Raw genomic sequence first — 26,556 nt, forward strand, 5'->3', positions numbered from 1 at the left:
CCACTTTTGCCTCTTCCCCTTGCACAATCTTCTGTGAAAAGAAGCAACCACTGTGCCTGAATTTCCCTCAGTGTCAAAAATCATCAGGCACAAAAAGGTCCAGGAAGTGCATGGCTAAGTATATCGAGAGAGTATAAAGATTCACTACACTGAAATGTTGAGAAAAAAGTCATAAATGTGAAACCATGTGACCACTCTTTAAAGACAGGCTTCTAATTGCAAGTGACAAAGCTGTGGGCTTCTTACAGAAATTCTCCTAAAAGATTTATGCTCCAGAAAAGTGAGATGTTCAGCTAGTTCAATGGGCTCCAGATGGTCAAACAGCAGGCAGGCTTTTCCTTTCTTGGAAATCTTCTTCCTCTGTGTAACTCTTCTCATCCAGTCATAGGAAGGACTGCAACAGAATAGGAATAACTCTCAGTTCTGTTTGGGTGTATGTCAGTGTAGCCCACAGCTGGAATGTGTCATGTAAAATTGACCACAGAAGGACCATGAGACTTCTGCTCTGTGTCATCCAGCACATTGCAAACACTTAGAATGAGACCTGTGCAAGAGTGTAACAGAAGCTAGGAGTTTTGCATGTGCTAGTCCAAGTGATAAATAATAGCAGGTTCCTATCACTACAAAAGGATGACATTTTCTTCCCCGTGATAAGGAAGTCATAATTAAAGATGCTTTAAAATACAAGAACAGCTCAAAACAAATTCTGATACAGAATAAAAACATACTTGAACAACATCAAGGATTAATTTTTCCTCTGTAAGTCAACAGGTCCCTGAAGTAATGGCACAACAGAGACAGCCAAATACTGTGCATGTGCCATATTTTAAAAGAAAATCTACAATATCAGATGAGATGCAAAAGCATGTCTGGTGATGTTTAAAAGTAACTTTCATTCCAGCTTGTCAAGGAAATCGTAGTTGTAATCATTCTGATGTAATGCAACTACATATGTGAATGCTAAAAATTGTCCAGTTAAATAATATAAAATATTGCAAAAAACGAACAGATTACTGATGTGAAGACAAGAAAGCTTCCCTGAGAATATCTAGAGATTTAAACAGCATGCCAGTCACTACATTGCTTGCTATTTTGTATGAAAACTTGTAGAAGAAAAGTAATACTAATCACTTAATTGGCACTTGCTTTGTCAGAAAAATAATTTATTTCCTGTTTGTATGAAAAATTTACTTACAGATAGGAATCTTCTCTTTACTGTGTAACTGTAACTTCAAATTTTTAGTAGCTTCAAATTGAAAGACAATTTTGCAAGTGCTTTTTTTGCTCTCTCAAGATCAAGATGCGTCTTAATATTTTTATATTTTGTACAGAACTAGAATTCTGCTGTTCCAGACACAAAGATGTTCTCAACATGACATCCTTACATGCTGGAGATATCAATAAGATGGATGTGATCCTCATATCCAAGCTGGCTGGCTACTTCTTGAAACTCTTCAGTCAAACGAATCAGCCCAAGATCCAAGTTAAACTCTGCAGGAAATTCCAAAATCCAGTATCTGAAATGCACAGACAGCAGTTAAGAGATGCCCAGAGACTCGGGTATAACATTCAGTGGCTGCATATATTTTACACACATTTTTTTCCATAGGACTTATTTCAGGTCCACTGTTTAGACAGAGAGAGTGAACTCAGCTTGTTTCTTCTGTAATTATTTGTGACACTGAAGTGGCCAAAGCCCCTTTATCTTTTAATTTTTTTTTGCCTAACTTACAACAGCACAACAAAGCAGCATTCTATTGAAATGCAAAATTAAAGTGATGTGTCAGATGACACCCACAGAAGGCACACACAGTGTCCTGACTCAGGCTGCCAGGACACCCAGATAACACTCCCTGTCCAAGTGAGACAATTTTGTCTGCCCAGAATAGATTTTCCAATGAAAATGCAAACGTGCATTTGAGTGGCAGTTCCAGCAGGATAACTGGGTAAAGCAGATGTAAGCCGCATAAGCTTACATGTAAAACATGCAAGCCCTCTCCTCTCTGTAAGGGGGAGTGGAAAAGGCTTTATCAGCCCCCCTCATTTTCTTCTCAGTGATGTAACTTCATCCAGAGGAAGGAGGAAAAAGTATTTGTTTGAGTGAAGCAAGTTATATCATGATTACTTAAAAATTCATACTTTCTCTTTTACAGAGAAATGTTCTTACATTAGAACAGCCCAACACATGAAAGCTTTCCCACGGAAACAAGGTCAGAGCAGCTGTTGCAAGGTTTGGAACACACCCAGTGTGTAACAACTTCGGCATCACTAACACACTCCTGCCACCATAAATTATGTAGGGATTGCAAGGGATTGCGTGAACTGAAGTCTACAACTCAGAGACAATTTTCTTCTCCCGCACTAAGTTACAGCTGGGAGCAAAACGTGTCTCCCCTCCGTGTGGCACTGAACTTGTCGCTCTCTGAGAGGCTGATAAATCATAACAGCCAGATAAATAATAACACAAGTTTTCTGTCAGCTTTTTAGCTCGATGCCGTTTAGTGGCTTAAAAGCTGGATGGCTCAACTTATTTTAAACACACAGAAATTCCCTCTTCACTGTAGAATGAAGACCAAGTAAAAAACCCAAACAAAAAAAAATTAGATTGATAGTATTAACAGAACCATGAAACCAAAATGCTAGAGGACCAGAAGTGCATTTACCTCATGAAATAGCAGATTTTCAATCTGAATTCATTGCAGTTCTCCCCGCCGGCATCTCTATAAGTGTGTCAGCTAAAGAAAGCTTTGTATGCCTTGACTCATCAATGTTGTTTTTATTCACTGGAGGCTGATACTGGAGCAGCTGAATTTACAAAAGTATTAAACTTTTCTTCTAGAGATAACTACATTATGCCTCTGGTACTTCATTCACTTCCACAACATCATTGGGGGCCAGAGACTATTTCCTGGCTGCTGCTTTTTTTCCCCCTATCAGAAATGCCTCTATTCTACAATTCTAAATATTCTGCTGAAAGGCTTCTTGCCAGCTCTGGCTAACCAAATAGGATAATAGTTATGATTACTGAGTCAAGAGGTATAAATGACACATAGGTAGTTAGATATCACTGAAAATTCATAGTACTCAAAGGTCAACCTGCTGTGATACACTTGAAAAATTGTCTTGGCCTCATATTTACAGTTATTCAGGGTTGATGCAAAGTCAGTATTCTTGTACATATGTAGAAAAACTACCAAGTCTTTATGTGAGCATAGAGAAGCTCACAAACTCCCATCTTTTTAGGTTGAAGAAAAAAAATTCACCTCTAAACCTTGTTTGTCATTAATTAATTGGCACGTTTTTACAAGCAGTCAGGAAAACAATCTGCTTTTGACACTGTAATGCCAATTTGCAGCACTTTGTGAAAGGATATGTGGACAGAAGCTTGCCAGCCAGCTCTGTTGAGGGCAGATACCACCGATGCATTAAAAGAAAGGTTCTTGGCAAATGGCTGGAACATGGGTTTCCTTTGTCATCTGCAAAAGAGAAACAATGAGTTAACCCCACCAATAGAGAGGGAAGCTTTTACTCTTCAAGCACAGTCAGACAGAAAAGATCAAAAGTGGAAATGTTGGGTCATTATCTAAAAAAAAGGTAGGACAGAACACCAGAGCCCAAAAATGCCCCTTGAACAGTAACTTGCTAGAATGCAGTGAGTGTTATTTAAACAGAGGAAAAAACCCAAACCAGTCCAGATAACAGGCCACAGCTAAAAAATTGGGGCATGGGCAGCACTGTGCTAAACTTTATATAAAGACAGTGCCAGTAATCTAAAATTTAGACAAATCCAAAATTAGTCCATCAAGAGGGTGGGAAGATGATTTATGTACAACTACATCCAATACTTATTTTATAGCAGCTTTATAGCTTTAAGTTAGCAGTTAAACTATTTTGAAAAATGGATCTGCTTCAAGGAATTCAGTGTTAAAGCAGCACCTAGCACCTCATATCTGTGCCCAAGATCACATCTCCAGCTGCCTAACAGAGACTCTCGTGTCTTTGCAGTGTAGCCACTGGAACTACACAGAGTTATTCCCTGGCAGACTGGCTGACCATCAGTCTTCCTCAACATCTGCAATCTTGGATTATTCTGTCTGTCACTTTTTTTGAAGACAGTAGATGATGTGGTGTATGAAAACAGGAGCCACACATGGACTATGCTTGTCAAGAGAGTGTGTACACAAGAGGCACTATTTCCGACAGACAACAAGTACATGGGCTCTGCTAATACTTAAATGAAGTTCTGGAGCAACCAGTTTGATGGTGGCCTACAGAAATGGATGTATGGGATTCACTGCAGCTGGTAGCAAGGTCTGTCCATCCATCAATTGTTCAGTCTCTCTTGCCTTTAGATAATTGTTTCTTTCCACATGGCATATAAAACTAGTACTTCCTTCCAATCAAAATCTGTCCTGCATCTCCAGGGAATCTAAATGTAGCTTTGTGAATCAAAGCCCTGTTTGAAAACACTTAAGGCCATCCATGAACTCATTTGACTGTAATGTGATATATGTCATGATTAATGGTGTTCTGGATCAAGGTTTTTTTCATCACTCCTTTCCCTCAGACCTGGTACATCACCTTTTAATAAGAGTAAAAAGATTACATGAGCCTTAGGTCATATTCTTACCAATTATTGCATGATGTTTGGAAAACCTTTAAAAAAATGACTGGTCAAAACCACAGCTGTGTAACCACTCAAGATAAAGATCAATGCCAGAAATAACTCCTTGAATAATTCATCCAAACATTTCTCTTGGTAAAGGCCAGCATTGTAAAAACCACCATACCCGCAATTGTGCATTATCTGTATTAAGAATATTTAATACAGTATGCATGCGATTAAAATTCTGCCGTGCATGATTCTGGGCCAAAGTGAAACATGGAAAATTTTACAAAACAGAAATGTTCTTAGCCAAGAGAAAGACTGGCTAAACCAGAGAACATCAGGATTTATATTAAAAGATTAATTTCAATAACAACAACAAAAAATATTGAAAGAGCATACCAAACATTTCAATACAAGTGTTCAAAAGCTCATCTAATGTTGCAGCCTTTCCAAGAGTGTTTGACCCCATTGTCTTTTAATCGTTGTCAAAAAATAAGAGACATTTTCACCAAGTAGAAGGATGCTTCTTCAAATGCCCAGCTTTTTCACTTTATTTTGTTGGTTGCATTCTTAGCTGGACTTCAATGAAAATCTGAAGAAAGTAAAAGAAATCATAATTATATGACTATATGGAAGAATTCTCAGGATGCAATGCTTACAGTTCAACTCATCTTTTCTATAAACTGCTTTTTTCCCCACATGATACAGAGCATGTGAAAGATTGCCATAAGCTTTCCCTACATTCCAGCTCGTGTTTCTAAGCATTATCCAATTGTTTGTCCACTAGCACAAAATAAATCCATAGCTAAGGTTATAAAACAGAAACCAGATGGCAGATGAGGGCCTGCATGTACAATGACGCACATTTTGTTCAAGTCATTCTATTTACACTTGATAAGTCACTTTTTGTTAATAACCCTGCTTTTATGTTTTTAAGCATAACCATTTTCCCCCCTGAGGTTACTGGTTCATGATAATGCTAATGGTCTTAATTGGCACAGACCACATAAAATGTTTAATGAAGTTCATAGCAAACATTCAACCAGAAGGCAATTTTTCAAAGGACCTTAAGATCAGCTTTTTAAAATAAAATAAATTTTCCCACAGTAGCTGGGCAGTCACAGAGACCTGAACTCATACAAACTTCTAAATTTTATTATACATCTACTGTGCATTTAAATATCAAATATCCGTTTACCTGAAGATGCGCAGAATACTCTGTTACAAGATTTCAGAAGTAATTTTACAGGTTATATTTAAAGAACAGATCAGTTTTATATTATCTATCTGTGACTAAGCCCCACTACTGCCTGATCACACCAAGTGTTTGAAGTGTGACAAACAAGTACATCCAGCGACTTATCTAGAAAACAAAAAGCCAAGAGTAGAACTAAAATAGTCCTTGAAGTGAAACCACACAGGAATTTGGGAAATTCATTTTCAGAAGTCATTGCCCATAACATCAACTTTTTAAAGGTGGTCATGCAAAACACTGATGAACTATATACCTGCTTTAATTCACCCACAAATACAAAGGTTCCCACACCCAGTGTATCACAGACCTCGCCCTGCAAACGCAGTCCTGGTAGGACTGGCATTTTTCACCCTTTTTACAAAGCCACCCTGACCCTCTTGCCACTGGCCAGTGTTACAATGAGCACTGAGTGACACACTGACCTGTGTCTTTGTCTGCTTGCAGCCCTGCAAATGTCACTGTGGTCCAGCCACCCACGGGACACCTGGTAGTGGCAGCTTTACTGGCCCTGCTGGTGCTACTTCAGCCAGCCAGCTCACACCCACAGCACAGGCAGCTGTGCTCCTTCTTCAGCAAAAGGCAGGGCCAACACATCCTGACACAACTCCCAGCTCCCAGAAAGAGGAGAAATCCCTTCTCATTCAGGGTAGGTCTGCACTAGTGAGCTGATCACGCATGATCATGGCCTGCAGCTCCATCAGTGAAGTCTCTCAAGCTCCCAAGCACACGGCATATGTAAGTTGCTCATTGCTGGCCTATGCTGCTCATTGCTGGCCTATGCTAGCTGCCACCTGCCCCTCATCTCCATTTAGGACACCACTGACAGGCCAGGGCTGCTCTGGCAGCACAGTGCGCTGCATCCCAGCACCTGGAAATTGTCCTGCACTGGACACTTCTTTACAGACCCATCCTCAGAGTCCTGTGGTGCTGTTTGAAGCATGCAGCAGTGTTTTGCTTGGAAGAGCTTGAAAATATTCTATTCAGCCAAAGATGCAAGTCCTATGAGGAGCAGCTGAGAGAGCTGGCATTATTTAGTCTGAGGGGTAGACTGAGGGGAGACCTTACCACCCTCTACAACTGCCTGAAAGGAGCTGGTAGCAGTTGGAGGTCAGCCTCTTCTCCCAGGGAACAAGTAACAGAATGAGAGGAAATGGTCTCAAGTTCCACCAGGCAGACATTTAGATTGGTTATTAGGGAAAACTTCTTCACTGGAAGGCTGGCCAAGCACAGGCTGCCCAGGGAAGTGGCTGAGTCACCATCCCTGGAGGCATGTAAAAGATGAGTAGATGTGGCACTTAGGGACATGGTTAGGTGATGGACTTGGCAGTGTTTTGTTAATGGTTGGATTTGATGATCCTAAAGTCATCTTTTCCAACCTAAACAATCCTATGACTCTGTAGTATTGTTTTCAGATGTGTTCCTACAGCCAGGTTCTTTCTGGCCCCATCCAGCAATGGATTTAGACATAACGCTCTCTTCCCTGAAGCCAAGAGGATCCTGGAAGATGTAAGCACAGCTCATGGAACAGGGAGTTCTTCTACCAGTCAGTGCACACACAATGCCTCAGTCCAAGCCAGCCAACAAACTAGATCAGAGAGGTGCAACCATTGGACCCTGCCCCTTCCTCCTAGGTGGAATAGAGCACTCTCCTCTGAATTTGGTGGTGCAGATCTCCCTCTTGAAAGAACACGCCTGTTTTTCTAGAAATCACACAGAGATGCTATTTGCAATGAACTGAGGGGAAACTAAACTAATCTTTTCACACAACAGAGCATGAACTTAAGAAAAAGGGGGAGGTGAGTACACAGAGGTCCTTGTCTTCAAGCCTGTGTAACAGGTGGTGTCCAACAGGTTGGCTCTGGAGCTGGACTGGGCAGCCTCAACTCTTCCTGCTAGAGCTGGGCTAACACTGAAACCCAAAGTGGTGTGACGTGAACAAGAGAATGCAGAGATGTGTGATTCGCTAACCTGCTGGTCTGACCACAAGAGCTATGGTTACCCTAGGGTTAGTCTTTGTTCCCAAGACTGTTTATGTATTTAAAGTGAAAAAATAAAAAAGTAAGCAGAGCATTTGTTTGGTTTGCTTTCAACCAGCAGCTGTGCAGTGTTTTTCAAGATCACAACCTTATACCTTTCACTTTTGCTAGAATCCCACTTTGGGCATGTTTTTCCTTTTTGACCATACCCAAGTCCTTCTCTAAGTGCTTAAATAGTAATTTCCACAAAGCCAGCTATCTAGCTCTCCCAGATTTATCTGACTTAGGTTTCCTTTTAAAGAGGAGAAAAATAAAATCATTTGCCATTTCAAAATATTTTTAGTCAGCGCTTCAAAAAATTAAACAGGGAGAAACTATTGCATTTTCTGTCTAAGCCTAGAAAATTGCTGAGCATTAAATATAGGAGTGGAAGAGATTTTATCTGGCTTTTAAATTTTGTTGGTATCCCCATCATCCATGAAATATAGGAGAGTAGCATCTCTGTCTTCCACTGACAATAGTACAAAGGCAGCCATATGGTAATTAACAAATAATGCCCAGGGTAAAATTGAAAGTTTGGTGTTTTTCTTCAATTTTACTACAACTACTTAAGTAGCAGACACCTAGATCCTGACATTACAGAGCTGTCCTCCTAAACAGCCTATCAGACCTCTAAAGGTCAGAGCATTATTATAGTAGTTCTTCTTAAAGAAGAGTAAAGCATTTCCACTAAGTGAAGAACTGGTTGACTGGGTCTGAATCAAAACCTGATATCACATCTCTTGACTGCTGACTCCAAAACTCACAAGCATTACATCATTACTTGTGTGATTAAGTGCTGCTGTTCTACTAAAACAATAAAGGAATTGTCTATAACCATGCCACAGTGGTATCCAAACACACACCAACACCTGTAGAGATGGGTGAGTAAAATACAACTCTAAATTTCATCTACATAAATTAAATAAACTATATTCTGTCAACAGTTCAGTGCAAGAAAGACATAAAATTAAAAATAAAATAGAATCATCACAAAGTACTTCTACAAATAAAAATTTAAAAATGTTTGAAATATGTGGCAATTATTAAAAATTTGATTGCCAAAAGTGCAGCTGGACTTTTAAACAAAGATAACTTTGAGAATCTCTGCCCTCAGCTGCTTTCCAGTGTAACCTGAAATATCTTATTGCCATCCAGCTGTTTCAGGGAATAATTGCCCAGTATAATGAAACAAACAAATTTTTGCCTTATAATGGAATTATAAATCCGATTGGGTTTACTGGGATTGACATGGGCTGTTAAGGACACAAGTGGCACACAGTTGTCCACAGCCACCCATCCACATTCCTTTATCAGGCCACTTGGAATTACAATCTCCCCTGCAAGTCTTGCTGGTAACCCATCACATGCTGGGAAGGGATTTCAGGGCATAATCAGGAATAGGTGAAGACTGCAACAGCAGCAATTCCATCAACATAGACATTAGCACTCACTCAAAGCCAACAGCTTTTTCTCCTTTATTCAGGCAATAGGGTACCCATAATATCCCTATGAACCAAGTCATGGTGTCAGGCATGTCATGCTTTATTTTATGCAATATTTCTGTCATGGGACATGCACTTCCTCCCTAGGGCGAAAGCAGGAACAACTGCAGTGATGTGCTCAGAGGTTAGAAGCTTGCCATGGATTGAACTACAAAACATTGAGTTCCTTCCAAGTCCTGCCATCACCCCAAGTGCCACATGCACATGGCTCATCTGAGCAGATGGGTTTCCTTAGTACTTTTGTGCAGTGTAATTGCATTTTGTGTTCAACATTTTGGAAGTCTTGAGATGGTGCTATTGTGGACTGTCCTGATAGATTACTTGAAACAAGTATGTAGGCTGTGAGCTCTTGAGACAGATGTGGTCAGGTGCAATACATTAGTTTTTAGAAGAAACAGGATACCCTGCTAGCAAACTTGTGATCTTATGCAAAAGCACCACGTGATGTAAACAGGGTGGGCAGCATGAAGCCAAGGTTTAATTTGGTAAAACCAACAGACTTCACTTCTACTAAGTGGGGGCCCACACCCACGACCTACAGCAGTTTAAATAATATTAAAATGTCAAGCCTGTACAGATCCATGTGTGGATACTACGTGTGTGGATTTCAGGCAAATTGTATTGGTTACAGGTGCAAGCTAAATCAATAAGTCAGTTTTAAATAGGCTTAAATACAGGGAAATAGTTATTCAGCTAAATTAAATTCAAGCAGCTTTTTAGTCAGGCCAAATTAAATGTACCTGTAGTATTTTCCCCATTTATTAAAAGTGGGCTATTTTCCATCTACTTAAAGACAATAAATAGAGGCACATGCAGAGAGTCCCACATTGATACAGAGGCACCTCTATGGGTCCCAGTTTATCCATAAATTTTCCAGATGCCTGCGCACATAAGACTTGTATTCTTTACAAGATTAGGACATTCTTGGGGCTTTAAATAAGCCAGACCTCTGCTCCTTCAAGCCTACACAACACATCAGTGAATGCTTGCATTAAACAGCCTCCACCTGGCAGCTGGAGGACTGCTAAGTGGGAGCAGCTCAACAGGAAATTCAATCAGTAGCAGTATGCAGAAAAAGAAGTTGAGAAGAAATCATGAGTCTCATGAGAAAGTTTAAGGGTACCTTCCCTTGCTACACCTCTTTGCATTACTCTGTCTTAATCATATCCAGGGCAAGCTCTTCAGGACAGAGGTCATCTGCCACCCTGTAGATGTAATGGAGGCTCTCAGTGTAGGACCCTTTCCCGTTATTAGTCTCCACAAATATTAGTGTAATTACTATTATAAGAATCCCGGCTGGGACTGCACCTTTGCCTGCACAGATGCAAGCAAGACATCTGTCTGGGCTCAAGTCAGCACAGATCTTAGGCTGCCTGCTGTGTGGTTCCTGGGGTTTGCTCTCTGCCAGCAGTTATGTATTTCTTGTAGCTGGGCAGTACCAGTTTATTTATTACAGTGCACACAACTCTGTTTCTAGAAAACTCCAAGCAAGTGACACGGGGGGTCAGGTTTCTCCAGGGTGTGACACAGGCAGGGGCTGGACACCGGACAGGGCAGAGATGCTGGGCTATCAGGCAGCCCAATGGCACTGCTTGTGCCCAGCCCATGACCTCAGCCACCACATGCAGCTGGCTGCAGGATGGCACATCTGGCTTACCAATGACGTTTGTTGTATGGAGCAGGGACACAGAACAAGGGAGACATTGTGGCACTGCTCCATGAATGCCAGATACAAATCTTGCTATGGGCAGGAGAGGAATGAAAATGGAATATGGGAGTCCTGGGCTCATCTGACTTCCCAGGACTCATTCACGTTTGTTGCACACCTTCAGATTGTAGTTACACAATAAACCAAGCAACTGTCTGCATCCTATTGCTTTGATTCACGGGGATTTTTTTGGCTTTTTTTTTTTTTTTTTTTTTTTTTTTAGATCAAAGGGTAACTTCAAAAGACACTGAACAACAGAGAGGGATGTCTGTGATTGAAAAGAAGATAGGACTCTGCTGGTGAAGGTACTCTGCTGGTGGCTAGCAGAAGCCAATCCTTAGATGAGACAACCAGCAGTGCACAAGGTCAGGGTCTGTACTCAGCAGTTTCTCTCCACTGCTGCTCCCTTCTCACTCTGGTCCTATGCTCCAGCATGGCTTCTCTGTGGGCCACAGTCCCTTCAGAAGTGCACTTGCTCTTCCATGAACTTATCAATGGGCCAGAGGCTCTTCAGGGAAGTACCTGCTCTGCCACAGAGCACCTCCTTGTCCTCTGACCTTATTATTCCCTCTCTTTTTCCCTCCTCCTGTCCATTCCCTTGTTTTCTCCATGTTTCCCCCTCCTCAGAATTTTCTGCTTTTTCTTAAATATGTTTTTCCAGAGGTGCCACGAGCTTGGTTGATGGTCTCAGCTGCATGGGGTCTCTTGCAAAGACAACTGGAAGTGTCTGTGCCTGACAGAGTGCAGCCCCTGGCCTTCTCCCACAGAGGCTATTCCTGCAGACTCTCTGCTGCCAAACCCTTGCAACTTGCATCCAGTTTAGCCTCCAAGGGATGAGCACTTGTGCCTTAGCACAAAAGTATTTAAGTTACAAATACTCAAAATATATTTTATTTTGCTTAATTTTGAGAGAAGGCTCCACTAAGCTTAATATTTACTTTCACAAGTCACCCAATCAACACAGAAGAAGAGTATTATAAGCCATTTCAAGCCCTAGACATATAGTCTTCTGTGGAAACAGAGGTTAAATTAATAGGGCCACAGGTAGGAGACCAAGTGGCTCTATGGATCCACTCCCATGGTCTACCCAGGTGTTACTTCAGACCCACACACACAAGACCACGGTGTCTTGTACAAGTTCACAGATTAGCATATGGAGTACAATACATGCTGACCTAAGATAAAAGAGAAGCTCACAGAAATCATGAGGAATGCCAATGGACAGTCACATGACCAAAAACTTTCAGTAATCAGAAAGTCACTTGATTAAGGCTCGAGCTGCTTAGATAGCATTTTGTTTAGCATTCTTTCTGTGAAACATAACCAAGAGGATTTCAGAGACAGCAGAACACCTCTACTACCACCACTCCCAGGTTTTCTCCCTTATAAATCACCTAAAATAATGGACAGCTTAATAACTGGATTTGTAAAAACAACAAAAGTTACATTCCCAATTGCAATACTAGCATTTTATGGAATTGGTTATCTACCATACTTTAGGTTTGTCCCATCCACTTCTATATTTGTTTCCTATATTTACTTTGTTGATATTTGCCTCTGTAATTTAACTCCAGCTAATAAATGGCAGGAAAATCTGAGCAGACATCCTTGGTTTGTTCCATATACTATGCTGATAACATCTTCCACTTTCCACAGGTCAAAGTAGTAGAGTTGTCCAGAATGCATCAGGTTAAAAGGGAGTGCTAAAGAAGACTTTAGTGTGTTTTCAAAAGAAGGAAAACTCCCAGCCATATTCCTTAGTAGATTTGTCATGAAAATAATTTTGCTATTCCCAGTAAAGTCAAATTACCAATATCAGACATTTGATTAACATGTGTGACACCAGGGGATGCAGCTCTTCTGAGAATCTCTGTGCTTCAGACACATTAGAGATCTCCAGCACCGAGGGAGAGGACAGCAACAGCAGTAAGAGTTTCACACTCTAACTTGATCTTTTTTCAAAAGCCAAGCAAGACACCATCAATATCTCCCACAAGTTATACTACTGCCTGTAAGCCTTCTGAGAAACTCTTGGCAATTACCTTTGCTATTCAGACTTGCATAGAGCATCTTTCAAGAGTAAGTCTGCTTTGTTAGTCCAGTCAAGTCAGGGTTAAAATATATCTTATCAGCATGTAGTCACAACTCATTACACTGTTACATGCCTATAATGAGGCTGGTCCAGTCCAAGTGAAAACCAATCATTTTAGTTATTTAAAAAAACATCTGGGGAAGTAATCAACCTTTCAGTTCTGAAAGACAAACCCCCAGAATATTTATTACCATATATCTGTTACAAAATATTTTAATATTTTATTATTGTTTACCTTAACCAGCTGTGTTCTCTTCAAGACAAGCCAGAAAAATCACATTTATTAATTAGATTACTAAGAAATCCTATCTGCCTAAACTTTCTTGTATGTTCAGCTTGAAAATCTACCACAACACTTGTTATGTCTTATTTTTAATTAAGCCAAAATTTTCCAGTATTAGCATAGTACCCGTGTAGTGACTTCTTTGAAGCTGTGAAATATTCCTAGAGTTAGGACAGTTTTAGAAATCAGCACTGCTTTTAGTTCCATACAACTTTTCAATCAATTTTAAGGCAAAGAGGAGTCATAAGAGCATGTAACTTGTATTAAAATTCAGTAAGTTATCAAGGTATCAAGTTCTTGTCCAATAAACCCATAGCTTCTAAATATTTTTTCCCCTTAGAAAAAGCTTTTTTCACTTCATATCATTCTGTAATTTCCAGTTGTTTCCCATTGTAGACTAATTACTCATGGAACAGTACTTTTTGGGCCCTACAGTGGGAGACAGCCACCCTGCAAACATTGGTGCCACCCTTTGTAATGATGCCACAGGAATTGCAGACACATATGGAGCTTCTCAAGCCCACCAAGCTCTACAGGCTTCTGCTGGTCATCCAAACAGTAGAGATTATAGCTAAGTGTCCCAAAAAGTAAAATTTTAAAACACTTCCCCTCTTCCACTGGCCAGCTCTGCAGCTGTGTTGTATCAAGGTAAGACAAAATCATTATCTGCAGTCACAAATACCACTAGGGAGAATTCAACACCTCCTACTTACCTGCTATCATTTTCAGCAATGATGATCATATTTGATTTCTTGCTCTTTCTGGTTTCTGGCCTTTCCCAAACTGAAGAACAACTGCAGCTACTGTACATCTACTAAAAGCAAGGGTATCACCTTGTGAAAAGGGGAGGTTAAGTGCATGCTCCATTTTTTCTTCTTCAGTCCTGTTAACCCCTACATTCCCTCACATCTCTCCCAATGAATTCACAATCCATACCTACCCTAGTGTGAGGAGTGTCCTCCCTGAGTAGTGAGAGCAGTTTTGCTGCTGACCTTTCCTCCTGTGACTGCAATCAAAACCTTGATTGGCTTTAGAAATGTCTCAACCACATATTTACAGCCTGGGAAGTACTTATCAGCACAGTAAATTGAAGGCAGCAACTGGTAAAACAATAAAGGCAGGAAGAGCTTTCAGAGACTTAAGTAATGGGAAACTGGATGTCTGCGATGGAGCAAGACAGAGTTAAAAGGACAGAGGACAGGACAGAGCTTTGGCTGCTTTCAGTCATTTGGCTATTACTGTGCATTTGTAATGGGATAATCCTTTTGTTTTCCCTTTGATGAGCATAGAAAGTGGTTCACATGTAACTGCTATTTCCCCACAGACCTGTTAATAGGCCCCACGCTAGGAGTGTGGCTGGGCCAGCTGCTAATGGCCAGCAACCCTTCTCAGTCCCTGGTGGCAGCTGCCATCCATTGGGAGCCGTTGCTCTTCAGGGACAGAATGCAAATGAAAACAGTGCTAGGAGGAGGTGACAGACATGCATGGCTCACACAGACTTGCTGGGTGACCCTTGGAGCCCATGCAAATTGCAGTCTCCTGCACACTCACACGAAGCAGGCGTGCTTGGCTTGGGTGGTTTTGCAGCTGCAGAAGTCACCAGTGCCTCACGGCTCACAGGCAAGCAGGCCTGCAAGGAGCTGGGAGAGTGCAAGCACAGCCCCAAGGCCAGGAGAGATCCAGGATTTTACTTTTTGGAATTCTGTCAGCAGATGCTGGGCATCAAAATACATAAGCAGCTTCTCACCTCTAGTTATTATTTTTGAGTTTCCCTTGGGAAGATGGGTGGAACAACGGCAGCTTCTGATGTCTTAATGGTGCAAAGAGAGCATTTTAAACACAGGCATACAGTGCTTCTTGGGCCACTTCAGAGTTTTTCTAAATACTAAGCCTCTAACAGAGAAGAGCAGCAAAGAGATTCTTTTCAGCGTGATTTCACTGGTTTCAGTGTGTCTGACTAGATTTTGGACTCTCTTTTCAGAGGTAACAAAGCAACCATCAGTGAGCTGACAAAGCTTTGTTTCCTCACAAAGCAATCTACTAAGAAACATGCACTGGTTAGCACGAACATGAAGAAACAGCAAACCTCTGAAGCTGTTTATGATACAAGAAGTCTACAGAGTACAGGATATGAGAACAGTGTCACCACAGTACAGGATATGAGAACAGTGTCACCTACATTCCTATATCCAAGCTCTTGGGCCAGAGTGAGTTTTATTAATAACCACATACCTTCCTAACAATAAGACAGCTTGCAGCCAACAAGTTAAATGCCTTCTTTAAAAAGAGTAATCTAAGAATGTACTGTATATAAAAATATACAGAACAGCAAGACAACTTGGAAATGAGGAAGGAGTGGTGTAAAAATAAAATCTCACAGAAAAAAGAGGAAAAGCATCTTACAGTTCCTGCTTTAATAAGTAATACTTCAAACAAGCAACTTTGATATTTATTTTGCTAATACTATTTTGGCGGTTATACATTTATTGTATGAAAGAATATCTATCACAGGGTTGCAGCTACGCAAATATCCCACTTCCACAGCCACGCTACTACCACAGGACTTCAGAAAAACAAACCTCATCAAAACCCATTGGTTAAGTTTGCAAAGCTCATGCCTTAAGATACAACACTGTAATTCTTTAAAGCTCGTGTATGCTAAGGATTCACCATTATTTGAAAAGCAGCAAGAGCAGTTGCTGTTGCTGTAACAGCTGAGAATCACATACTGCACCCAGTGCACTTTTGGTGTGGCAGATAAAACCCTGCCAGTTAATTGGTACTATAACAACTTTGCAGTGGCCAGTTCAGACCATCCCAAGCAACCTCAAAGACACTTATTGAATTAATCCAAACCTGTTCGTTTTGAATTCATAGAGGAGACCCATAACTCTTTACTCCTTAGCATATAATTATCAAATTTAAGGACCTTACCAGAATTTCCTTACAGATCTGCTAAACTCCAATAATTCTAAAAAATATAAAAATCCTGTGGCTATGTAGTAAAGATAATATCAAGTGGAAAATGTGGTCAAGTAAGGGGAAGAAATTGAAGGATGAAGGACTTGGGAAGATACTGATTTAAAAGCTGATTTAGAGGCTAAGGGACTTGTTTTTCTTCCCCCAGTATTTAGCATTGAAAGACAGGCTGCTGTTGCAGTCAAGTTTTCACAACACCTTGGTCTTTTTCAAGCTTACTTACAGGAGCAAACTATAATTCTATAAGCACTAGTATACCAGGTAACCATGCTCAAGTCAAATTTTCCACCAATTTCTAATTTAGTATCATTAAATCAGTTCGAGTATTCAAAAAGGAGATGATTTTGAAACACAGACATGAGGCAAACTTAAGATACATTAATCTGAAAACCACGGCTCTTATTTTAGTTCTGCAGTATGAGCTGAGAACTAGATCCAAAAGAAGGATTAAGAGCCCAAATCCTGGCTCCCTTTTACTTCTACAGCCTAACTCCATGGGTATGTTTCTCAGCCTGCTCTCTCACTTCTCACTTCCTCACCCCAGAAGGTGACTGTCTAGAGCTTGTTTTTGCAAACTCTTTGCACTTTTGATATTAAAATCTGAGTCAGTAACATCAAGAAGCTCCATACTTAGGTCACTCCTAAATCCTTTCGGGGTCTGTACACATGAAAGTCCTCTGCCTTGTCTGTTTTAAGCATCCTTTAGTCACACCTAACATGTCAATCCCATACTACATAGGTGCAATTATGATGCCCAGATTTCTCTTTCCAAGAGCTCTGAACACTCCTTAAAGCTATGAGAGGTACAGGATCAACTCTTCCAGTTAATGGAAGGATTGCAGACCTCACGCTGTCTTGGCTGAGACTACAGAGGAGATTTATCATCCTCAGAACCTCAGTGTAGTTCCATATTACTTAAAATAATGAAGTTTCTTTGGTATGAAGGGAGCAAGCAAGCAAGAGCATGACTGTGTAATTTAAGGGGATGAACATTCACTCAAGAGGAGGGGAAAAAGGTGAATTCTAGTTCCTGTCCCAATTCCCACTTAAGATAAAAATATACAGACAGTCATTAGGGCAGGGCTTGGAAACCAAGAGTTTTAGGAAGGGTGGCAGCTGTTCCAGGAAGCATGTGTTCATGAATTCAGCAAAGTAGAACATGAGTAACCAAGCTAAAGCAGGCAAGACATCTTTAGCAGAGGAGATTGTTAGTCTTTTAAGGAAGCTATTTCATGAACAGTGTGATAAGGCTGGAATGTCATGGCTATTCTGATTTGGAGAACAAAAATCACTATATATCCAGATAGTGAGTTGGCTCAAGCCCTAATTCAGCAAACTTTTTCTGATGCAATTTTCCCCACTGTAATCAATTATGTATTTACATAAGCTGGGTTTTTTTTTACTTCCCACTAGCAACACCAGAAATTTCCAAACAAGCTCTGGGCTCAAACAATGCGTTGTTATGAAACAACCAATTTACCAATGTGTGCCACATGAACCAGCACCAAGATTATGCATTGGGTGGACCTAAGTGAATTATGGGTTATGAATAGAAGCCTTTCTGTATTAATGCTATTTCAGATTAGGGAAATTCAATTTGTTGAGACCAGAGTTTAAGCTGGAGAAATGTTCATCTTTCTAAAGAAATGAACAAGAACACAGTGTTATGACAAAGAGTATATGAACCTTTGATCGTGTGTCAAAGGCAACCTTATCAACATTTAGCAAGCGTGCAAATACCCCCCATACATGCTATGTTCAGTCTGTTTGACCATTTCATGTATGACTTACTTAAATTCCAGTCTCTAAGACTGATTTCTATGTTGAAAATCTTCAACCTGTTTCAGGCATAGGGAGTAAAATATACTTCAGAAATAATGGAAAATCTTTGTTCATCTTGGAGATCGTGTTCCTGCACACGCTTGCACTCCAGACCCCCTTGCACAAGCCCATCACTACTCTGAGTGGAACAGGTTTCCATAGAAGGGGTTGAAAAGAGAGACAGTTTTAACAGGAGTGGAAGGACTTGTATATGGAAATGTATTGATATATATAACATGCAATATCAATATATGTATATCAGCTGCTGTATATTGAGCCTGGTATGACTTTTGTGGTAGTCCAAAGCAGACATACTCCTGAATCATTAATATTAAATTTGTGTTAATTCAAGATGATACAGTTATTTTCTCTTTGCAGGAACTAAATATATGAGGTATCTGGACAAGAATGGCTCAGGTCTCACTAATTTTGCACATATTATTATGCCTGACAGGTTCTCAAGATGCTGAGGCCCACTCCCCTTGCCTGAGAAACTCCAGATCATTAGTAAGGACCCTATGCATAAATCACAGGTGGGAGAGTACTCTGTAGAGAGAGTCAAACCATTTCACTTATTTGAATGTGGTCAAGGCGAGCAGTTATTCAGAGAAGTGAGACAGCAGATGGCCACCAAAACAACCAGGGTAGTTCTCAGGGGTAATTGTATTTTCTGCTGAGCTGTAAACATCAGCCCTGTGGGTATTTCCACACACCCACACGTTGATCCTGACCTCATACACACTTAGAGGTTAGCTGAGCTTTCTGATGGGATCTCTCATGAATTCAGCTCAGCAAATACCTATGTATTTGCAGGATTAGTCTTTGTAGCTGAACTGAGCTCACCAAATCTGTTTTGTTGATGTTGCTGGTGCTTATAGCTGTTAATCTTTTACATTCATTACAAGAGAAAAGTTCCCCCTCTGTCACAACACCTCTATTCTGGTGGTCAGGTGGTTTTTAGATAAGTTATACCAATTAGAGTTAGATAAGTTATACCAATAATTTAGATAAGTTATACCAATAAGAAAACCAATTAATGAGAAAGTACTACTTCATTGGCTATTCACATTGAATAGGAAAAACACAGAGAAAAGCAATGAAGAGCAAAAACCAGAAGACCTGAGAATTTGTTTCAGGCTTTTGATTCAAACTCTTAGGTATAGAAGCTTGCGATTTCTGACTTGTAAGGAAGAGCCAACTTGAAAACAAATTTATCAAATTCAGCAGTGAAAAGTGACTTTGCCATAAATAAGTTAAAAGAAAACACTCAGTGCAAGTTGTTTAGAGTACCTGTGCAAATGTATTGTAGCCAGGCCTGGGTAGCTTAGGAAAAAAAGAAAACTACACAAGTGCCCTTACAGTATTTTTAAAAGTAGTTTCCTCTCTTTATTCAGGAATATCCTGGGAGTGGCTCCTTGGTACAATGGCATTTTCAACATGAGAGAGGGGCTAGCACAACTGCAGCTGCCTCTCAGCTGCATGTTTTGATACACAGCAGAAATATACCCATTCAGAGAACTGCCAGGCTGCCCTGATCATGTCCTCCGAGTAAAGGGAAAAGATTTAACAGGAACCTTCCGACGCTCTCAGTGACAAGGCTCTGCACTGAGCTTCTGCACAGGGACAGCAATGTCCCCACTGGTACCCAATTTCCTGAACAATGAAATAAAAACCAATCCAGGATGAAATTTCAGTTATATATTGGGCTTTCTAGAGACCCATCAAGGGGAAATGCAAGGGCAGAGCCATTCCCTGAACAAAGAATATGAAATTTAATTACTGTGCTTCGTGCCTACGCAGGCCTACCTTGACTTACGTGAACATAACGGGGAGTGTATATTCAAGAAGCTGAGCATTGTTTTTTATGAGATCAGGAAATTATAAAATGATGTAAAAAGGTGGTGGTACAGAGGTTGTGTTTTCTGCTCAAGTGCAAAATCAGTGTGTGCCCCAGTGGTGTTCCATGTCTGGTGTTGCAGTGACAGATACTGCAGTTAGAATTTATGAGAAAAGCCAAAAAGTGAGGAGAGCCTGAAGACTGCACTTATTTCTCAAAGTACACTGCCTGTGTTTAACAGTAAATATTCATGCCAAAATGAGTTAGTGATAAGCAATTACATTCTTGAGAGTCTTGTGATGATCAAGTTTTCTTCATTTTGTGGACAGAGAATTTAAAAGTCTCATCATGAGTCCTGAATTTACATTACTGTATCAGAATCAGATACAGTAATGACAGCTGGAAGCTGTAAATGAAGCAGGGTTTTTTTGTCTTAAACTTTGCATCCAACCGATGAGTTATTCTCCTTGATTGCAAATTACCTTTATAACCAACAGTAAAGAGGCACAAAACTGAGCTCTCCCACCACATTTCTTTGAGACAGTTCAGTTACCACTGGAACAAGGTGTTTTCAGACATTACCTGAAGGCAAGCTCAGTCGTGCAGTTATCTAATGTTTACTTTGCAATCATGATTTTGTCTCTTTTATATTACCCTTAACTCCCAGCTCTGCTGGACAATTAATCAGCTGCACAAGAGGCACACATGGCTGGCTCACAGTCCAGCTGGTGCAGAGCCATGTGGCTTTACATCAGCCTTCTGCACCAACGCTGGCACAGTGGCTCTGGAGAAGCAGGGAGGAAGAAGTTGCAGCAGGGACGGGCTGAGCTCATATCTGTTTTCTGGTGGATTTGGGGTTTAACTTAGGTTTACAACAAGTCCTGGACATTTTGCTTAACACAGAGCACTCATTACAAATACAAAATGCAGTGTCTGGAAACTAGCACACCACGGCATAATCTTAGTCAAAATCAGAATTCCTACAGTTCTGAAGAAAAAGAAACTTATTCTGGGATCAGTGATAAAAAGTGACAGGAAACAAGTTATTCTCCCTGCCCCACATGGAATGGAGATGTGGACAGGCTGGAGGGGCCCCGTTGCAGCCAAGGTGCCCAGGGCACCACAGGCTCCTGACACAACACCAGGCACCTCAGGACCTGTAGATCTGCTCTGTTAATGGTGTTCCACAGTATCCCTGTGGGAGGGCTGCAGTGTGCTGAGAGTACTTCAGTTCTTGGTTCAAAGGCAGCCTACCCTTGGAGACACAAACAGGCAGGAAGCCACACAGACTTCTGGTTTTGTGAAGAATTGAAGCCGATTGACATTTTCCCATCAAATTTCCAATTAACTGCCAAAATCATAAACTGTGGTTTAAAAGAAAAGTAAAAGTCTTTAAAAAGAAGTAACGTTTCACTTTCTTATGAAAGAAATATTTGAAAAGCTTAATCTGCCCAACTTGAAAGGAGAGACTGCATGCAACCTGTCAGTGTTTACTCTTAGACCTTCCTCAACAGGACCCCACTGCTCTGTCTGCCCCTCTTTAACCTTCCCCAGAGCACCTTAGTCTTATCACATATCAAGATCCATCACTCATTCACCTGCTCCTGTTCCTCCTAAGTCTTCCTCCAAAGAAACCTGATTCATCTCTATGTAAATAATTGATCAAAAGTTTCTTTTTATGTATCCTACACTCTGATTTTGAAAGAAAACTTCAGACTGTAAGAGTCAAAAATTATCAGACAGGGACATCAATCATTCATGAAGCAAAACGACAAAGCATGCAAGTACCCAAAAATAAATTAAGAACTTGAAGAAATTTAGGAGACTCCTTCCCTGGTTTTTGCAATTTTTCAATCGTCACAGTCTAATTATTCATTATTATTCAGAATGGCTCAATATTCTCTAATCAGTACATCTTCAGTCTTCCTGCATTTCTCTACTTGTACCTTTTCCTTTTAAAAAAATCTCTCCATTCATCCTCAGAAAGTAACCAGTCACAAGCAGTTTTGCTCAGATTAATTGCACTGTTTTGAGGGAGTACCTCTGTCAATTCCTTACACTGGTACTTTTAAGCCAAACATTGAAATTTCTCTATACTCAAGTTGCATCACTACCTATTGACTAGCTCTACAGAGAAAGGAAAATACAATCATCATAAACAGCCTCCTCACTCCATCATCTGAGTAAATAAGCACCATGGTCCCTTCCTGGCTAGCAGGAGGGCGAAACACCGTACCTGCCTTGTTCCCTCAAGACCAAAAACAATGCTGTTAATCACAGGTCAGAAAAATGCAGGCAATCTGAGCATGAATGACTGCTTATCAATGAAGTTTCAAAAATATGCTTCACTCTTTCAAGTATTTTTATGAAAGGTCTAGGATGAAAATGGGAAAGCAGTGACAGTTTAGGAAAAAAAATCAAAAACAGGGAAAATCACTTACTGTACTTGGTTCTGCAGAGGTATTCAACACAAACATCACCCTTCCTTGTCCAGCTGCCAAGTGCTAAAGCATGAAATGAGCAGCTGTTTCCTTCAAGCTGGGGCTGTGTGTCTTAACTAGTCACATGCCCCTCCTGATAAATCTCACTGCCGTGCCAGGAGGTTAGAATCTGAAGATCATTATTCCCCCTATTAGAAAATCCTTTTCATAATAGCAGCCTTTGCTGAAGCATTTGACTGGAACGCGGCGCTATGTGCTCCATAACTTCTGTTTTTTTGTTGGTAGGGTTTTTTTAATGACTAACACCAAACAGTAGATAAGCCTTAATCGACAGTAGGGGCAGCACAAGTGGAAAGTTAAACACATCCCCGTTGATTGCTCCAGGTTTTTTCTGACTTCAGACTTTGCTGTGTTTTAATACAGGAATATAAACAGGGACAGTAAAATCTAAAATACTGTTGCATTCCTAGTGTCTTTAACACCAGGCCACTCCAGCAATCATGCAAAATACATGAACAATCCCACTTTTGGGGATTGGTTGTTCTTAAGGGTAACATTACTATCTTTTGTGTTTGGACAGTAGAGTGGTGAGTATTAATAATGGAGATAATTTTAATTTTGGCATCTGGCATTTTTACATCATGGATTATGTGGCTGCATTTTGCCAGACATTGTATAGTCAGACTGGGACAGACTCTTTGAGGTGAGGACTATCAGTCTAAACAGAGAGAGCAAAAAAAAAACCATCCTTATCCCCACATTCCCAGATGTAGGACAAATGAAGGAGAAATGCTGAAGTCAAGAAAGGAACAGGTTTTGATGGAATTTTCCAGGGTGATATGTAGTCACACATTACTGAAATTCAACTGAGACTTTACACTCAACTCCCTTTAGCTCAGTCACACATTTAAAGATGTTTAGGTATTTAAGGACAAAGGCATACAGTCAATGGTATTTCAAGGGTGAGGTGCAAAAGATCCTTTTCTGAATTTCTGAAATTCCCATCCCACGTATAGGATACACTGTGCTGAAAGCCTGGCAGTACCGCAAACTGGCAAGATTGAAGGCACACAGGCAATTGTCCATCAGTATGGGATGTGGTAATGGTATTTTGATGTTTGGTAAGCAATCCAGATCCTGCAAGATGGCACGGTCTCATTGGATTACAAAGGGCATTAAAGGGCATTTTTCTGTACTACAAACTGTACCAATAGATACTGCTGCAACCAAGATTTGGGCAAGTTAAGGGAATTTCTCAGAGCCAGGTGCCTTTTTAAAAAATTGTTAAAATAGAATGGCATATCTAGCTGGCACATTTGTCAGAATCCAATGAAAGCCCTGAAGATGAAGTCTGCAGTGACAAAGGGTAACTTGGGTTGCTTCCTTTGACCTTACCCAGCTCTTCATGTTATATAAAGCAGCACATGGTTACAAAACCATGCAGCCACCAGTGCTGCCAGCATAGCCCGGAGCAGGGAAGAAGCCCTTGTGCTAATTACCCACGCCTGCCTTTGTGAGCTTCTCCTGTTTCTCTGGGGAAACAAGTTTCCAGAGAACAACCTCCCGCCTTGAAGATGCCCTCTCAACCCTGCCAGGCATGGGTGTATCCAGCTGTGGGGAGGCTCTCGTCCCAGCCTGGGCGGTGAAGGAGCTGTGGGGTTGGGGTTCCTCCTTCAAGGGCTTGAGCTTTGCATGAGACCTGGCCTCCTCTTGGCCTGAGTAAGGCCAGTGCAGAGGGAGGAGGAAGGCCTGGGAAACAGGGAATGTTTGCTGCAGGTGTGCCCTGATGTGCAGTCAGGCTGGGCAGCACCTCAGCAAGCTGCTCCTCACGTTGTCCTGGGAGACTCCAAGAGACTGTCCCAGGGTATGGGGCTCTGTGACCCAGCATAGCTGCTGAGGGGGCTTTAAAAAGGGAGGCTGTAAAAACTATGAATTTAAAAATGAAAAATGAACCCATGAAGAACGAGTTCATTTAAATTTAGGCCACTGGAAGAATGGCAATTTCCAAAAGGGAGCAAGAGCTGCCCTGGCAGAACTGGGTCGGAAGTTCCAACAGTCCCTGGCCATGGATCACAGAGCTGGGTGTAAACACCTGGCCTTTCTCAGAGAAAGGAGAAGGCACTGTGCTTTAAGGCACAACCCATTGACCAAATCAGTTATCTTTGATAAATGCCATTTCATTTCCCCTAAAATGCACTGAGATCAGGGGTGACAGAACTTTACATGCAACTTTAAAATTCAATTAAATCTTAAATTTCTTTACAACTTTGAGCAAAATTACTCCTTGTTGATACTGAAGAAAACATGACTCAAATGTGTTCCAAAATAACCTATTTGTCCACAAATACCATTTTTATTACTTTGTCCATTTCTCTGATTATGCAATATCAACTGCACTCTTTTACATTTATCAGCAACTGTTTGTATAATTAATTAAATACTGGTACTACCTGGGCCATTTGAAATAGCACAGAGTACAATGTCATCACTCTGCACTGAAGAGCTGTCTCTATTTGGTAGTCATGCTCCACATAGGAACATAATTTGATGATAATGACCAAATGGCAATATTCCACAAAAAACTTGGGATACTAACACTCCCTAAAGTATCCCTACTTGGGATACTAAGCTCCCTAAAAAGAAAAGTAGCATTTGTACTTTCTGAAATGAGTAGACAAAATAAATTAATTTTTATGGTTCTGTAAATACTGCTGTAAACTGTGGTTTATGTGGGAAAAAGTTTATCTATCCTCATGCTAGACAGACAATTTTAAGTCATTGTGAAACAGAACAGAGAAAAAATTTGGGTGTAATTCCTGAAAATAAAGGTCTTTAAAATTTTGTGGAGGTTTTCCTTTTTTTCTATTCTTTCCTGCTTTTTAAAAGAAATACGGACATACAAAAGAAGATCAGGTAGTTAATGCAGCTACAAAAAATTAGGTGTTGTGTTCTTACATCTATCAGATAGCATCTTAAATATGACAAAAGCTTTGCTGTGTGGAATACAAAAGTATTCTGCCTTCTCTTTCTGCTGAAAAAACAAACGAAGACTGGATTGAAATGGGTACATTTCTTTCTCCAGGGACATTCATTTATGAGTAGGACACGATGATCCTTGTGGGTTCCTTAGAACTCAAAAGATTCTATGATTAATGCCTCAAATAAAAACTGAGAGATGAACACAGATTTCTCAGTCATGCTGAAATGAGACACGAGAAGTACTGAAAAGGAGCAACAAAAAATAAATACAGTCAGCACTGAATTGTGATAGGGATGTGTAAGGTAAAATTTTTAATGTCGCATAGTATGGATAGCTTTTAGAATAGCTTCAAGGAACTAAAGAATGGAACAGTTGTCCATTTTGTTTTGGGTTGAGATCAGGAAGATTTTTGCTTTTACTGATGCTGGATAAATGGATCCAGAGCCTCTCCTTACAGTAGGAGAGCTTTATTTAATGGCATTTTTTAAACTGTTTTTCCTCTTTTTTTTTCTTTTTTTTTTTTTTTTTTTTTTTTAATGCACTTGGCTATGTCTTGTTTATGTGTCATTTAATTAACTGGTGTAGGTGTTTTAATTTAGAAATTAATGAAATTAATCACTGATAAAGAGCTTATCTCAACATCAGTGCTGTGATACTGTGCAGAATTTTGAACTACAGAGTTATTTTCTGCATATGGCAGTTATGGACCTCTGCTCTGTGGGTTGCCTGAAAATGTCTCTTTTCTGTTAACATGATCTTCTGGAATTTATGGAACAGGTGTTAAGACTCTCAGTGGACATAAATGTCAGGTTATACTAACTGCAAGTCTGTGTTGCTAGGTTCGTTTCCTAAATGGCTGCACTATTTCGACTTTGGCCTTTTAGAACATGCTGAACTCAAACCCAACAGAGAAACTGCCTGGTTTGCTGGTCTGCCTCACTGTCCCAGACATTATATAGCCTTCACTATCAGCTGAAGTGAATGAAAGCAGACCATGGAAGCCTTCACCAGACAGGATGCTTTATAAATAC

General features: G+C 40.5%; 1 protein-coding gene across 6 annotated transcripts in view; it reads right to left on the reverse strand.

Moving 5' to 3' along the window:
- Nucleotides 1–26,556, reverse strand: part of RASGRP3 (RAS guanyl releasing protein 3) — a 58,964-nt gene that overhangs the window by 23,405 nt on the left and 9,003 nt on the right. Inside the window, exons 1-6 of one of the 6 annotated variants that reach the window (XM_038131113.1) lie at nt 22,546–25,143; nt 5,009–5,201; nt 3,374–3,476; nt 2,664–2,726; nt 1,386–1,517; nt 247–394 (exon numbers count right to left, since the gene is read on the reverse strand). In XM_038131113.1, coding sequence (XP_037987041.1) covers nt 247–394; nt 1,386–1,517; nt 2,664–2,726; nt 3,374–3,476; nt 5,009–5,078 — 516 coding nt within the window. In that variant the 5' untranslated portion in view covers nt 5,079–5,201; nt 22,546–25,143. The other 5 variants (XM_038131110.1, XM_038131112.1, XM_038131111.1 and 2 more) reach the window with 5 other exon arrangements.

The sequence above is a fragment of the Motacilla alba genome, chromosome 3 (assembly GCF_015832195.1).
Source record: "Motacilla alba alba isolate MOTALB_02 chromosome 3, Motacilla_alba_V1.0_pri, whole genome shotgun sequence".
In the NCBI taxonomy this organism is placed as follows: domain Eukaryota; kingdom Metazoa; phylum Chordata; class Aves; order Passeriformes; family Motacillidae; genus Motacilla; species Motacilla alba.